General features: G+C 37.3%; 1 protein-coding gene across 2 annotated transcripts in view; it reads right to left on the reverse strand.

Moving 5' to 3' along the window:
- The window catches only part of KIF13B (kinesin family member 13B), a 205,639-nt gene that overhangs the window by 70,971 nt on the left and 120,348 nt on the right, over positions 1-14,320 (reverse strand). For both annotated transcript variants that reach the window (XM_035022644.1, XM_035022643.1), the window contains exons 20-24: positions 13,395-13,544; positions 12,963-13,091; positions 7,286-7,459; positions 4,949-5,106; positions 3,685-3,817 (exon numbers count right to left, since the gene is read on the reverse strand). In XM_035022644.1, the coding sequence (XP_034878535.1) occupies positions 3,685-3,817; positions 4,949-5,106; positions 7,286-7,459; positions 12,963-13,091; positions 13,395-13,544 (744 nt within the window). The remainder of the gene's footprint in view (positions 1-3,684; positions 3,818-4,948; positions 5,107-7,285; positions 7,460-12,962; positions 13,092-13,394; positions 13,545-14,320) is intronic.

The raw sequence follows: 14,320 nt of genomic DNA on the forward strand, positions 1-14,320 counted from the left end.
CTTGATTTCGCCTCAGGTCATGATCTCTTGGTCATGATATCGAGTCCTGAGTTGGGCTCTGCACTGGGCGTGGAGCCTGCTTAAGATTCTTTCTCCCCGGGCGCCTGGGTGGCTCAGTTGGTTAAGCGACTGCCTTCGGCTCAGGTCATGATCCTAGAGTCCCGGGATCGAGTCCCGCATCGGGCTCCCTGCTCGGCGGGGAGTCTGCTTCTCCCTCTGACCCTCCTCCCTCTCATGCTCTCTGTCTCTCATTCTCTCTCTCTCAAATAAAAAAAATTAAAAAAAAAGATTCTTTCTCCCCCTCTTCCTCTGCCCCTCCCCCCTGCTCTCCCTCTCTCTCTCTTTCTCTCTCTCTCAAGAAAGAGTTTGGTAACCAGACTTTTAAAAAAAGAGATTACCAAACCCAATATATATACAGTATGATCTACTTTTTAAAATAAGCAAAGTCAGAAATAAGAATAATGACCACTATCCTGGCTTCTCTGCTCTAATCCCAAATAATTTAAAACCATGCTGCAAAATGAAGAATTGAACAGAGAGAAGTTGTTCCTTCTTACACACATTTTCATAATAAATACTATGTGACCCTGTATGTTTACAATGAAGTAGATTCCCATATTCCCTAATTACTGACTTCAAAGTCGGTGTATAAATTTCAGGGATGTAAAACAGAATTTGAACAATGGAATCTGAATGTACAATTTCAAGTCAGTTACTCTTCCCCTCTTCCATCAGATCTTAATTCCCAAGAGCTCTGAGTTATCAGAGAAATCAATTTAGGCAAAGATTAATCAGAAGGCTAGATTTGAAGAGATGGGTTACAGATGTCTTTTGATTTAATATTTTCCAAGGACTATGCATCAGATATCCTGTGGAAAGAGTACCTCAAAAAACATTTTAATTGTCTAAAATAGTTTAGTCATTTCAATTAGCTACATTTTGTTTGTTTACTTTGCCTGAAACAGAAAGTAACATACTCCGTGTGTGCCCACACTGGGAAGGTGAAGTAGAGGCACTGTGGGGGAAGGGTTCAAGGCAGGCACAGGGAAGAAAAGGAAGGAAAGATCCAGAACAGCTTACTGCCCCACAGAAAAGCTTTAAACAGTATACTTAAACTCATAGATCAAACTTCCTGTAACTGCTAATATTTGAGCATTTTTTAACTACAAAACTGGCCATTTCATATGGCGAACCTAATCAGTTCCCCTCTGCCGTTTTCCTGTTCAAGAAAAGTAGGTTCAATTTTTGAAATATTTTAATTCAAATGAACCTACCGTCCAAATCCCTCTATGAACGGGCTCCATGCTTCCATAACCTCCCCTGTTACTGCTCTCCAGGTCTTCCTACATGTTACTTTCTCCCCAAACTTACCTAATTCCAACCACTGTATCTTTATTCTTTCTGTTTATGTATGAAAGAAGCCTTTGCACTATTGTTTCAGCATCCAGGTCAAGACCCACACCCTTCAAAAAAGCATTTCCTGATGAACTCAACTCATCTTTGAACACTTTTAGTAAAGGCTGTCAGGAATATGACAAATACTTATATATTCTATTTATACTAAACCACAGAAAATTATCTGGTCTTGCCTTCCAGGCAACGAATTTCTGAAGCACCCAAAGAAGATATATATATATAGCTTTAACAGATGTTCAGAAAAAGATGTTCTTCACACCCTTAAGAATCCTATTTTATGTATATATCTGATGCTATAGTTTAAACTAATTTCTTTTTCCTTTTAGTTCTTTGCCCATTAATGAATGGATTTGCTAAAATTCATTTGCTGGGGTCAGAGAACAAATGCTTATCACCTTCCTCTTCTAAAACATTCAGAAACTTAAGTATTTAAGGAAACTTTATTTTTCCTTTAACCTTTTCCCATATTCTGCTTTGAATGATTTCAACATTGGCTATCATGGGATACGATATTCTACTAAATGTTGAATTAATGTAAAGTATAGCAAAAAAGAGTATTTGCAAATCTTCTATGTAAATTCTATTAAGATATTTTCTCTTTAGCTGGCAGCATAGACATTTTACAGATTACAATCCGCCTGGGGTAAAGTGACAATTCCCACATATTTCTCTGCTGTATTGATTTCTGGCAGGCGTTCATATCTACTCAGCTGCATTTATTTAATACCTCCTGTAGTATCATAGAAAGATATTTGGTCTTTGTCCTCAGGTCCTGGCAGGGAGCTCCTAAAACTCTCAGAACTTCCTGAGGGATAATGATTATAGGTGCATCTTTTAATGACACAACTTTAAGTCTGGTGATTCTTGGTAGGCCCCCAGATAGCTTCAGGAAGGGGGCTGGTAGCCAAAAAAACCCACCAAGCCTTGATTAGAAGTTTGGAACTGTCAGCCCCGCCCCAAAACCTCTGTACAGAGCAGAGAAGGGATAGAGATCGAGTTAATCACCCATGGCCAAAGCTTTCATCAGTTATGCCTACATAATGAACATCCATAAAAGCCTCCAAACAATGAGTTTCAGTGAGCTTCCTGGTTGAGGGACAAATCAAGGTGGTGGGAGGGTGGCTGGCACACCCAGAGAGGACATGGACGCTCCTTATCCCTCCTTATCCCTCCTTGTCCCATGCATCTCCCCCACCAGGTTATTCCTGAGTTGCAACCTTTATTTAAGAAGACTGGAAACAGAAAGTAAAGGGGAGGAGAGTTGGGCGAACCCCCGACTTTGCAGCCATGCTAGATAGAACTAAGGACCCGATACTGGCAACTGGCATCTGCAATGAGAGCAATCTTGTGCTTGCTTAAGTCTGAGCCCTTAAACCTGTAGCATCTGACACTAATTTCGGGTGGTTAGGTTGAAACCGAATTGCACTGTGGGACACCGGTTGGTGCTGCAGAGAATCAAGAGTATTGGTTGGTGTCAGGAGGAAAAGAACCCTTTCACCTCCCAAGTACCAAACACTGTACTTCATATACAGTATCTCTAAACCTCACACTAGTCCTACAAAGTTGTTGTTATCACATCTCCACTTTATACCTAAGGAAAGGTTCTGAGAGGTTACCAAACTTGCTCACAGATTTAGGGCTAGGCCGTGGGAGACCAGAACTGAACCCTAGCATGTTACTAGCCTGTGAAGTCCTTGTTCTTTCTGCCATGTCACATTGCTTCTCCTTGTCTTTGGAAATATTCTAATGCTGCTTCATATGTTTCTATTGTTTCCTGCAATTCAATTCTAAGTCATTTTTTTTTCTTTAAAGATTTTATTTATTTATTTGACAGAGAGAGACACAGCCAGAGAGGGAACACAAGCAGGGAGAGTGAGAGAGGGAGAAGCAGGCCTCCTGCGGAGCAGGGAGCCCGATGCAGGGCTCGATCCCAGGACCCTGGGACCATGACCCGAGCCGAAGGCAGACGCCCAACGACTGAGCCACCCAGGCGCCCCAATTCTAAGTCATTCTTTAAAGCTTCTCTTTTTGCTTACTTAAATCTAAGAAAAGCTGGTTTTAAAATATTATAATTAGCAGTATTTTTTAAAATCAAAGAAAATAGACATGAAATAGGAGACAATTTAAATACAAAGAATGGACTTGGCCAGTCTAGATTTCATTATCACCAATCTAACATTTCTGCTAACAGGAATCCAATATTAAGCTTTACAGTGCCAAAGAATTTAATGTTAACATTCAGAATGATAACTTTCACAATTTTCTTACCTGCCGGAGTTGAAAGATTCCTCCTGTTGGCACATCCTTTGCAGAAATTACTTCTACAGGGCAGTATTCACCATTCTCGTTCTGTTCCAAGATTTGGACCCAGAATTCTACTTTTCTGGTAACTTCACTCCATCTAGGAAATAGTTGAAGTTCTTGGAAAATCATACATTTCTATTTCAATACAGGCAGCTTAGGATCCTTCACATGAAAACTAGCAATGATAATGACCTCCAAACTGAATAATTCAGTAGAATAACCTGTAGTTCAGTGAGTAATACACAAATATATACTAGCAAATATAATTAAACCAAAATTAAACAAATTTAACATCAGAACTAGAAATGGCTCCTTCATTTCATTCAAAAAGGTATGATAATTACAAATCTATTTCAAAGTGGCTATTCAAAAATCTAAATATGGTAATCAGAAGTCCAGAAGCAAGTACAGTGATTATCGTTACATAGATAAAGGTAGTGATATATATGCTTGATTTAGTAACTTGAGAAGAATCTTTGCTCGGATTAATAACAGAATCAAGAAAAAAACTCAATTCTAGTTAAGGATTTGCTAAAACATTCTAAATGCAAAACAAGAAAAAAGAAAATCTGGTTCTCTTCTATAATAAGATGGAAAGCATGGGGAGGGGGGTGGGAGGATGGGTTAGCCTGGTGATGGGTATTAAAGAGGGCACATTCTGCATGGAGCACTGCGTGTTATGCATAAACAATGAATCATGGAACACTACATCAAAAACTAATGATGTAATGTATGGTGATTAACATAACAATAAAAAAATTTAAAAAAATAAGATGGAAAGCATGAATACACACTCTTTCAGTCATTCCCTTTTAACTCTTCTTTTTAAAATCGTGGTACAAATAAGCTTGCCTCCTTTCATGACTGATGGCATTTCAAAAGAACTCTGCACTAAAGACAAAATAAGTAAAACCTGAATTCTAGAGTATGTATTGATCCATTCTCCCTAGAGTTGATTAATTAGAATTCAGAATGATAAGCAACTATTCTCCAAAAATTCATTCACTCTTTATTCTTAACTAACTATACATTTAACATCTCTTCCATCACTCTTCAAAGTTCATTCCTGTAAGGAAGTTTAAATGTGCTATAAATACCCTGGAAACAATTGCATCGATCCCTGGGATACTGGTAATGCTCAGGAAAGGCTACCTTTACAAATGGCAGTATTACTCTCTAGCAATTCTTTAAAATTATAAATGGAATCAGAAGGATATCTAAAATTCACCTGTCCCGAAGACTACGTGTTTTTGCTTGGATTATCCCCAAATCCCACAGGGCTGGGTTTTTCCGAGGATCGTTCATCTTATGGCCATATACTTCAATTGCCAAAGCCCCTTCTGAAAGATGCTCAATGAAGTCTTCAGTAATATTAACAGAAAACTCCTGGAAGAAAATAGAGGAAGTATTTTCTGGTAACCTTATGATTACTTATACCCACCATCATACACCTACTTCATGGAGAAAAGAAATGAAAAAAAAAGTTTTAGTTATAGAACAGAACTGTCATCTAACATGCATAATGAATGCTCAGATGGTCTAAAGGTTCTTGACTTTAAACATAATTATAAATCTGATTTTTAAAAATACTTTTCAGCTGTGAATTGTGCAAGACCATTGAATCACAGATCTGTACCTCTGAAACAAATAATACATTATATGTTAAAAAAAAAAAAAAAAGAAGAAGAAGAAGAAGATAGCAGGAGGGGAAGAATGAAGGGGGGGAAATTTGAGGGGGAGAGGAACCATGAGAGACGATAGACTCTGAAAAACAAAGTGAGGGTTCTAGAGGGGAGGGGGGTGGGAGGATGGGTTAGCCTGGTGATGGGTATTAAAGAGGGCACGTACTGCATGGAGCACTGGGTGTTATACGCAAACAACGAATCATGGAACACTACATCAAAAACTAACGATGTGATGTATGGTGATTAATATAACATAATAATAAAAAAATAAAATAAAATAATAAATAAATAAAAACACTTTTCACCTTGAAAATCTATTGTGAAAGACCAGCATTGTATTCTGTTTTGTTAGCAATATTTGGGAAGCTATTTTTAAAGTATTAATAATTATATTAATAATTCCAACAATGATCTACAATGTCTTGATATAAAAATTAGATGCAGTAAGGTAGCAGTGTGTTAGAATAAGAATTTTTCCTAGCTTTTAGGAAGCTCATTATCTCCAATAATAGGAGAGTAAGGAAATAAATAATGATCATCAGTGCAAAAAACACCTAATTTTTAAAAATTCTCCCAATCTGTCCATCTTTACAAGATATATATGACAACATTTTACAGTAATTATTAAGCTCTAAAACAGTTTATTGAAAAAAGTCATAGAATCTACACTTTCTCTCTCTCTCGATCTTTAACACACTAAAGGTATTTCTATGTTTTAAATAGATTAGAAAGAGACCTCTCTCTTGAAAAAAAATGAGATGGATTAACTGTGGTACAGTAAAAAAAAAAAAAAAAAAAGAATCTAGAGTCTGACTATACTGGCTCTTCTAATTACTAGCCGTGGGTAAACTGATCCCTCTGAACTGGCTGCTGAAACAAAAAAATACTATCATCAAATACAACTATGATAAAGATCAAATGAAAGAATAACATAAAGTGCTTAGCAGAGCATTAGGTGTCCAATAAAGTTCATTCTTGTCTCTTTTCTATTTTCACTTTCTCTAAAACACCAGTTTCTTAAACTTTTCAGATAACAATTTCTCCAGTAATCTAATACAAAACATGGGTTCCTTTGAGAAAGGTATATATAGTTGACCCTTGAACAATGTGGGGATAACAGGCACCAAACCCCCATGCAGTCAAAACCCATATATTACTTTCAACTCCTCAAAAACTTAACTACTAATAGCCTACTGTTGACCAGAAAGCCTTCCCAATAACGTAAGCAGTTGATTAACACATATTTTGTAAGTTATGTTTTTTAAATGCTGCATTCTTACAATAAAGTAAGCTAGGGAAAAGAAAATGTTATTAAGAAAACCAAAAGGGGGGTGCCAAGGTGGCTCAGTAGGTTAAGCATCCGACCCTTGATTTTGGCTCAGGTCATGATCTCAGGGTCTTGAGACTGAGCCCCACGTCAGGCTCCGCACTCCGCATGGATCCCGCTTGATTCTCTCTCCCTCTTTCTCTGTCCCTCCCCTCCCCCAAAATTAATTAATTAAAAAGTAAGTAAAATATTAAAAAAAAAAATAAGAAAACCAAAGGAAGAGAAAATACATTTACAACCTATGTTGTGCAAGGGTCAGCTGTATATATATTCACACAAAAGTAAATTTTGATTGTGGGGAGGAGTTAAATTCACTGACACTTTAGTGTTTTTCCCCCAGCTTTACTGAGCTATAACTGACATATAACACTGTGCTAATTTAAGGTGTACAATGTACTGATGACATTTCGGTTTCAGACTCCAACCACACTCTGAGAAACTCTGATTCGAGATACATATTAATACCAAAGTATTCAACAAAATAATGCTCATTTTATAGTTTTGTTTTTACCTAAGTAATCAAATGTTGACCAAGTCCGGAAAACAAACTTACACTGCAGTGATCGAAGACAACCATGCACTGAGGTTCCTTGCTAACAGGAGAGGAGGAGGAGGTATCAACTTCGGGTACGACAATTACTGGCTCCTGCTGATCCCAGAAGTTGTATTTACAGAACACAAAGTGGGACAGATGCTGTGGCAACCCAGTGGCTTGGAGTATTTTAACCTGAAGGAAAAGGAAGGCTCTGTTTTTAACTCAGAAAAGGTGCAACAAGTGCCTTGAGTCAGATATTGGTCCCAGTCTTGACTGTGTCACTACTAGTTCTTCTTGACCAAATCCCCTTCACTCTGGGGCTGTTATTTCTTCATCTGTGAAATGGTGACAACAACTGTCATATTTAGTGAGAGGTTGGCACGGGGTAACAACGACCTTGACTATAAACTTCGATAACAACAACCTTGACTATAAACTTAGATGTTTTCAAGTATGTACAAGCCAATTCTAGTTTCTTATAACATCACCATCATCATCATCATATTATAATACTAATAATCAACTCAGAAAAAGAAAGTTCTCAACCATCAACACCATTCAATGACATGAATTTGGCTAACTATGGATATGTCCCAAGAACGTAAGATTGTTAACAATGATGAATGAAGAATGAAATCAGCATATATGCCAATAAGGAATATTCAGTAAAGAGCAAAAAACATTTATTTGATATTTTAAAGGATAAAAAAGAACAAGGTTCTTGAGTAGAAAGTTATATGCTATTAGAGGATTTTTTGGAAAATTTTAAAGGCATCAGGAATGTATGTTTTGAAGATCTGGAGAGATAAAGGGAGGAGATTAAAGATGGTGAATGTTGACCATCTCTGTACCAACTCTTACTGAGTGCCTTCTCCATGCAGATTTAGGGGAGAGAATCAAAGGAAATGTGCCCTGGACTGCATGAGTGTAAGGTTTTGTGATAACAACATATAGTTAGAAATATATGTCTAATCAGACTCAAATGCACCAGGAATAAATGCCCATAATGGATTTTAAAGCAGTCCAAAAATTCTAAATATTTCTTTTGGCAGTCAGTGCATTCTAAAACTCCTCCAACTATGAAGGAAACTAAATTCTAAAATTAATTAAGCAAAACTAAATTCTGATTTTATAATTGACTACGGGCTGACTTTCATATGATTGAGCATTGATCATTTATTATGTTCTTCTCTGGTCACTTCCTGTATGTTGCATGATACACTGTGCCTCCAGTAAATAAATTCAACAAAGGTAAACTTGAATATGTGACCAAAGTTGATATAGTTCAGCAACCACAAATACAATCGTCTTAACATTTCAGGAAGCATTAATAATAACACAGAATATCAGGCAAAGCAGATGACTATTTTTCCTATACCAGGTACACATAATGGGTAAGCAATGGTTGAGAACTCCTATTTTTTATTCATTTTTCCCAACAATGGCAACAAGTGTTTGAAACATTTAGATAGCAATTCCCCAACAGGCTACAAAAAGATAGATTGACTAATGCATTTCATCTGTCCAAACCTAACAGAGCAATCAGTGTTCAGCAATTAATTTTTTGTTCATTTTAAAAACCATCACTTTTTCATTAAGTGTTTAAAATTTTTTATTATATTCTTTAAGGTGAGACAATGTAATATTTGGGAAGATTACAAGATTTCTGTAGAACAGAGATCTAAATAAAACTCTCTGCCACATATCAGCTTCTGTTTTTGAGCAGATTAAATTCTTAGTTTTCTTAGGCTGAGATTTCTCCTATGTAAAACAGGATAGCTACCTAATGATACTGGCGTGAGGACTGACTATAACAATGGAATGAAATGAATGAAAACACATCCAAGCATTGAGTGGACAGATGTTGGAAACATACTTCCTTGTGATTAAATTCCATCGGAAAGCCAATATTTTTTTCTTAGAAATCAATCTCAATTTTAAGGTTGAAATAAATTATAGCTGACCTATATCCTAAAGGCAACTTATCAGGAATAAGAACGGCCGGGAATGAAGAATATCAGGAATGAGGAATACCCTGATATCCAGAACATAGTTTTTGTTTGTTTTTTGTTTTTTAAGTTTCTGCAAACAGAAATCAAAATCACCACAAGGTGTCAGAATACCACAGACTTTGACTTGCCACTGCTCAATATAAAGCCCAGGAATGTCAGAAGACATGCTGTTTGGGGTTTTAAAATATATTCATTTAATTTAATGTAATTTAAAATATCAGTATGTTAATATGTGCATACTTATTTTCATCACAGAAAAATAAAACCAGACTGCTTTTATAAGCTGGTGGTACTTATCGCCTATTATTGTTAAGTGTCCCAAACTGATTTCATTTTTTCCACCAATATTTTGTTTACTTTCATACAGTCTGTCTTCCTCCTTTTACATAAAAGACTATTACATGCTTAGAATATGGTCTCTAAAAACCACTTCCCACTGAAACGAGCCAGGTTCCTTGGAGAAATGGCTGATTCCAGGTCTGGGATAAGAAAGGTCCAGGATGTAGGGCGCCTGGGTGGCTCAGTTGGTTAAGCGACTGCCTTCAGCTCAGGTCATGATCCTGGAGTCCCAGGATCGAGTGCCGCATCGGGCTCCCTGCTCGGCGGGGAGTCTGCTTCTCCCTCTGACCCTCCTTCCTCTCATGCTCTCTGTCTCTCATTCTCTCTGTCTCAAATAAATAATCTTTAAAAAAAAAAAAAAAAAGAAAGGTCCAGGATGGGACTAGAATATTCCTCATACCAGAAAGCGAGAAAGCTATCAGAGTTTATGACAGTTAGGGTTGTGTCAAAAGGACTCGACAGAGGAGCCCACAGGCCAAAGATGGAATCATGTGAACTTTGATATAGGTAATAAATACACGGATTGAAACACATCAAGGGTGCCTGGGTGGCTCAGATGGTTAAGCATCTGCCTTCGGCTCAGGTCATGATCCCAGGGTCCTGGGATCGAGTCCCACATCAGGATCCCTGCTCAGCGGGGAGCTTGCTTCTCCCTCTGCCTCTCTCTCTCTCTGTCTCTTATGAATAAATAAATAAAATCTTTAAAAAAAAAAAAAGAAACACATCAAATACGCTTACACTGCAGAGTTCATAATGATATTTGGACTAAAAACAAAATCTCACTGGTCATTAGTAGGAAAACCAATTAATTATTTTGAAAATGAGGTTTTTTTAAAAGGAGAAAAGAACGGAGCATTTACCCCGCCTCTCCTGTACAAAACTGTATCTCTGAGGAGCAAATACTTGATGTAATAGGATGATTCTTTCTAGAAAAGAATTCTACCTAATAAATGACGGTTGACAGGATTATAGTATCATTCTTTTCTAACTCCTCATGAAATATCTAGGTATAATCAGCAAAAATTGCTAACATCCCCAAAAGAACACCAGATATAATGTGCCTTCTGACGGAAGAACACACCATCACCTATAAAATGTCCTTGCTACCCCCTTTCCCTTATATCACCTTCATATCTAAATACCAATTTACAGTAAATACAGCTTAACACATTAAAAAATACAAATCAGCAAAATCAAGATTATGAGAAAATACAACCCAGTTTCTACGATAAATAAACTATAGGGTAAGAGAGAAAGAGAGAATGAGAGAGAGGAAGCAAGCAAGCACAAGTGCCCGCACCTAAAGATTAGGATAGATTTAAGAGACACATCAAACAAGACAATCAAGGAAACTGACTGGGTATCTCATATTAAGGAAGTATTCATTTTTGTTTATGATATAATGGGTTTTTTAACGTACTCTTCTTCTAGAGATAAATACTAAACTATTATAGATGAAATAAGATGTCTGGAATAGCTTCAAAATCACCCACGGGAAGGGGACAGCACAGACAGGCTTAGGCAGATGAATGAAAGAGGCAGATGAATGAAATAAGACTGACCATGAGTTGATGTTGAGGGAGGGTGGGTGGAGATCAGTAACACTTTTCTCACTACTTTTGTATATGTGTGCTATCTTCCACTAAAAAAATCTCAAGATATTTTAACTTCATTTTTTTCTTAAAAAAAGCTTATGTTATCCAGGATATACTACTTTTTTTCAGTGATGACTTTCCCAAGCGAGACAATATCCTTGTACTGTTGTCAACTTTCATGCCGCTGCACTTACTAGTCCATCACCTTTGAAATGGCCCGTTAGGGAATGATCAAGCCTATGTCTCAACCTTCAGTAATCCTATAACCTCAGAAAAAAAATGTTCTAGGATCAAGAATAACACAAAGATTAACGTTTTAGTGAATTAAGAATTTTCCCCCACCTTCTGAAGCATCTGACTTAAATGTCTGAGGCCTTCTTAATACATGCAAAGACCCTTGAAAGGAGCCCATCTCTAACAGCTATGGCTTCCCCACAGCTTGCAGCGAATGTGTCACTTACTCCTTTCGGTATCAACTCCAATTCTAGAAATATTTACTGAGACACAGCACTGGACTGAGGATGGATGATGAAATTAGAGTTAAGTTTAGGCTTCTTTCACTGCACCTTTGAATGGCCTTCTTCTCACTCGTACACTGTTCCTATGACCCTTGTGGATTTCTCTTCCTCAAAAACCTTTTAACTGGTTCCTAGAATGATTCTCAACTGATGGCACACTGGCCCAGCTAGGGTGTGTTTGGAAAGGTCTGAGGGGAATTTTTTCATTGTCATAATGTGACAGAGGCAGCACTATCTACTCCAATTGGGTAGGAGTTCAGGAATGTAATGACCTACTTAAAATCTACCTAGCAATTATCCATGAAAAAAGCACAGCACCCTATGAAGACAGAGTTTTGCATAACATGCTCTCCTTCAAGTTCACTCTGAGTCTTGTTTCCAGAAATTTTCCTCAGACTTTACTTTCTGAATTAATTACCTCTCTTCTATGTCCCCAAATATCTCTTGTCTACCTCTCTCAGAGCACTTGGGTCACACGATATTGGAGTCTTCTGTTCACTGTGTGTCCCTCTACACATACACACAAACTACACAGGCTGCTCCTTAAGAGAAGAAATCCTATCTTTTTCATCTTTATATTCCCAGTACGATGTCTGACAGATAACACTCAGCAGCGTTCACGAATGGCATACCTGGGAAGAATGGAAAGAGCAGGGTTTGAGACTGGCACATGCTGGAATAGCATACACAAAGGCACATGGGTGAAGAGGAACAAAAAACATGTGGAAAAACAGTGTGAAGAATGAGGTATAGTAGGAGCTTAGGAACAGAACCAGGGCCAGGATAAATCTTGAGCCTCAGCAGAAGTTAAGAGGTTCAATAGGAGGAGGAAATTTATGTGAAAAAACTGTGCTTCTCTAGAGAGAAGTTCAGATAAACATAAATCCATATAACTTTGGAGCAGAATGGTTCAGAAGAAAGAGGTGACTTATCCAAGGCTTCACAGAAGCAGGTGGAAGTACCTAGCTAACTGGTTAGTACCTGTGAAGTACCTCACAGTGGACGTACCTAGCTAACTGGTACCTGTGAAGTACCTCACAGTGGAAGTACCTAGCTAACTGGTAAATCAGTATATATAATGAAATATGGTCTCTGTAATACCAATTCTAAAGATTTACTTAGAGACAGATATTTTCAAAATTCGACAAGAACACAATATTTATTGTCTAAATAGCCACAACCCTCAAAATCAACTACACTTCCACTACTTCTAAATGAAACTGGGACTTACCATGCACACAAGTCTGTCTTCCTGGGTTTCCTTATCACAGGAGAGATCTGTGGTGTCATCACCTCCAGCAATTCTTTCCCCAATGTCACCACTTATTCGCATTACCTCGACATGCAGCCGACCTGCCACCTAGAACAATAGAGGAGAAGCAGGTATTCTTTCCAGATTTTGTTTTTTCTTCTGTTTTAGAGTTAAATGGTTGGGTTAATGGTAAATGAGAATTTAGAAGCCTACGTTCTAACAGTTACTTTCCCTCAAAGTACATGGAATAATCACCATCAAGCAGATGGAAACACAGGTCTTATTAATTAATAATACATATAAATAGCACTTGTCATTATTAATGAAAAAGAGTCACAACAATATACTATAACCACCCTACTGTTTCTTAAACTTTTCTCGGAAGGACACAAGGCATGAAGAGAAACTAACCTCTCCTTTCTGGTTGACAATTGGAACAGCATACTGTAACTTCACATCATAGAAGAGGGACTCGAGGAAAACATTCGCCACCCCAATGAGACTGTGATTTTCCTGCTCATCATAGAATGGATCAGCACGCTTGAAGTAAGACCGTATGAGCTTTAAAGAGATTTGGAACATCACAACTTCAGAAATCACTTAAAATAAATTAATTCAACCTACTACCACTTTTTGATGGCCTCTCATAAAGTCATTAAACTTAGCTTAAGCACAGCACTGGATTACACGACTCTCTCTTCCTCACTCCCATTAGAATGGTGGTCAGCATACTTCACCCATGACAGCCATCTCATAATACATCATTACGTTTATCACTTCTCCTTTATTTGGAAATCTTGGCATGAAAATAGAGAAAACCAATTGACTAGAAAAAGAAGTCGAGTGTACAAAAGTACTCTTTAGTTTTCACTCCTATTTATTCCACTTGTTCCTGCCAAATCATAAGATGCATTGCCACTAACAAGAGCTGACCCCCTTACATGAGAGTAGTTTGCTTTTTTGTAATTTGTTAATGTTGTTTTATTTCTGGGCTGAAATACAAGAGGGGTATAGAAGAAAGAGGGGGAAAAAATTTTAAGAAAAAATGTCATCTAATGATAAAAAGTCATTTTTATTGATGATAATCTGGAAAAAATAAATATTTTTTTAAAAAACAAGAGGCTAAAAAAAATAAAAATAAAAAACAAGAGACTAAAAAGTAAACAACTGTATGTGGAAACAAGACCAGCAGGGTTGAAAACTGTAAAAATATACATAATATGCATTTCTGTTTTAAAATATGCACAAGTACATGGTTGACCTAAATGGGAAAACCTGCAACTTAAGGAGAAAGTTCCAGAGTACAGCTCTACAGCACCTACTTTAGAATCAGAACT

Source organism: Mirounga leonina, unplaced genomic scaffold, assembly GCF_011800145.1.
Source record: "Mirounga leonina isolate KUSES-001 unplaced genomic scaffold, KU_Mleo_1.0 Mir_176, whole genome shotgun sequence".
Lineage (NCBI taxonomy): Eukaryota > Metazoa > Chordata > Mammalia > Carnivora > Phocidae > Mirounga > Mirounga leonina.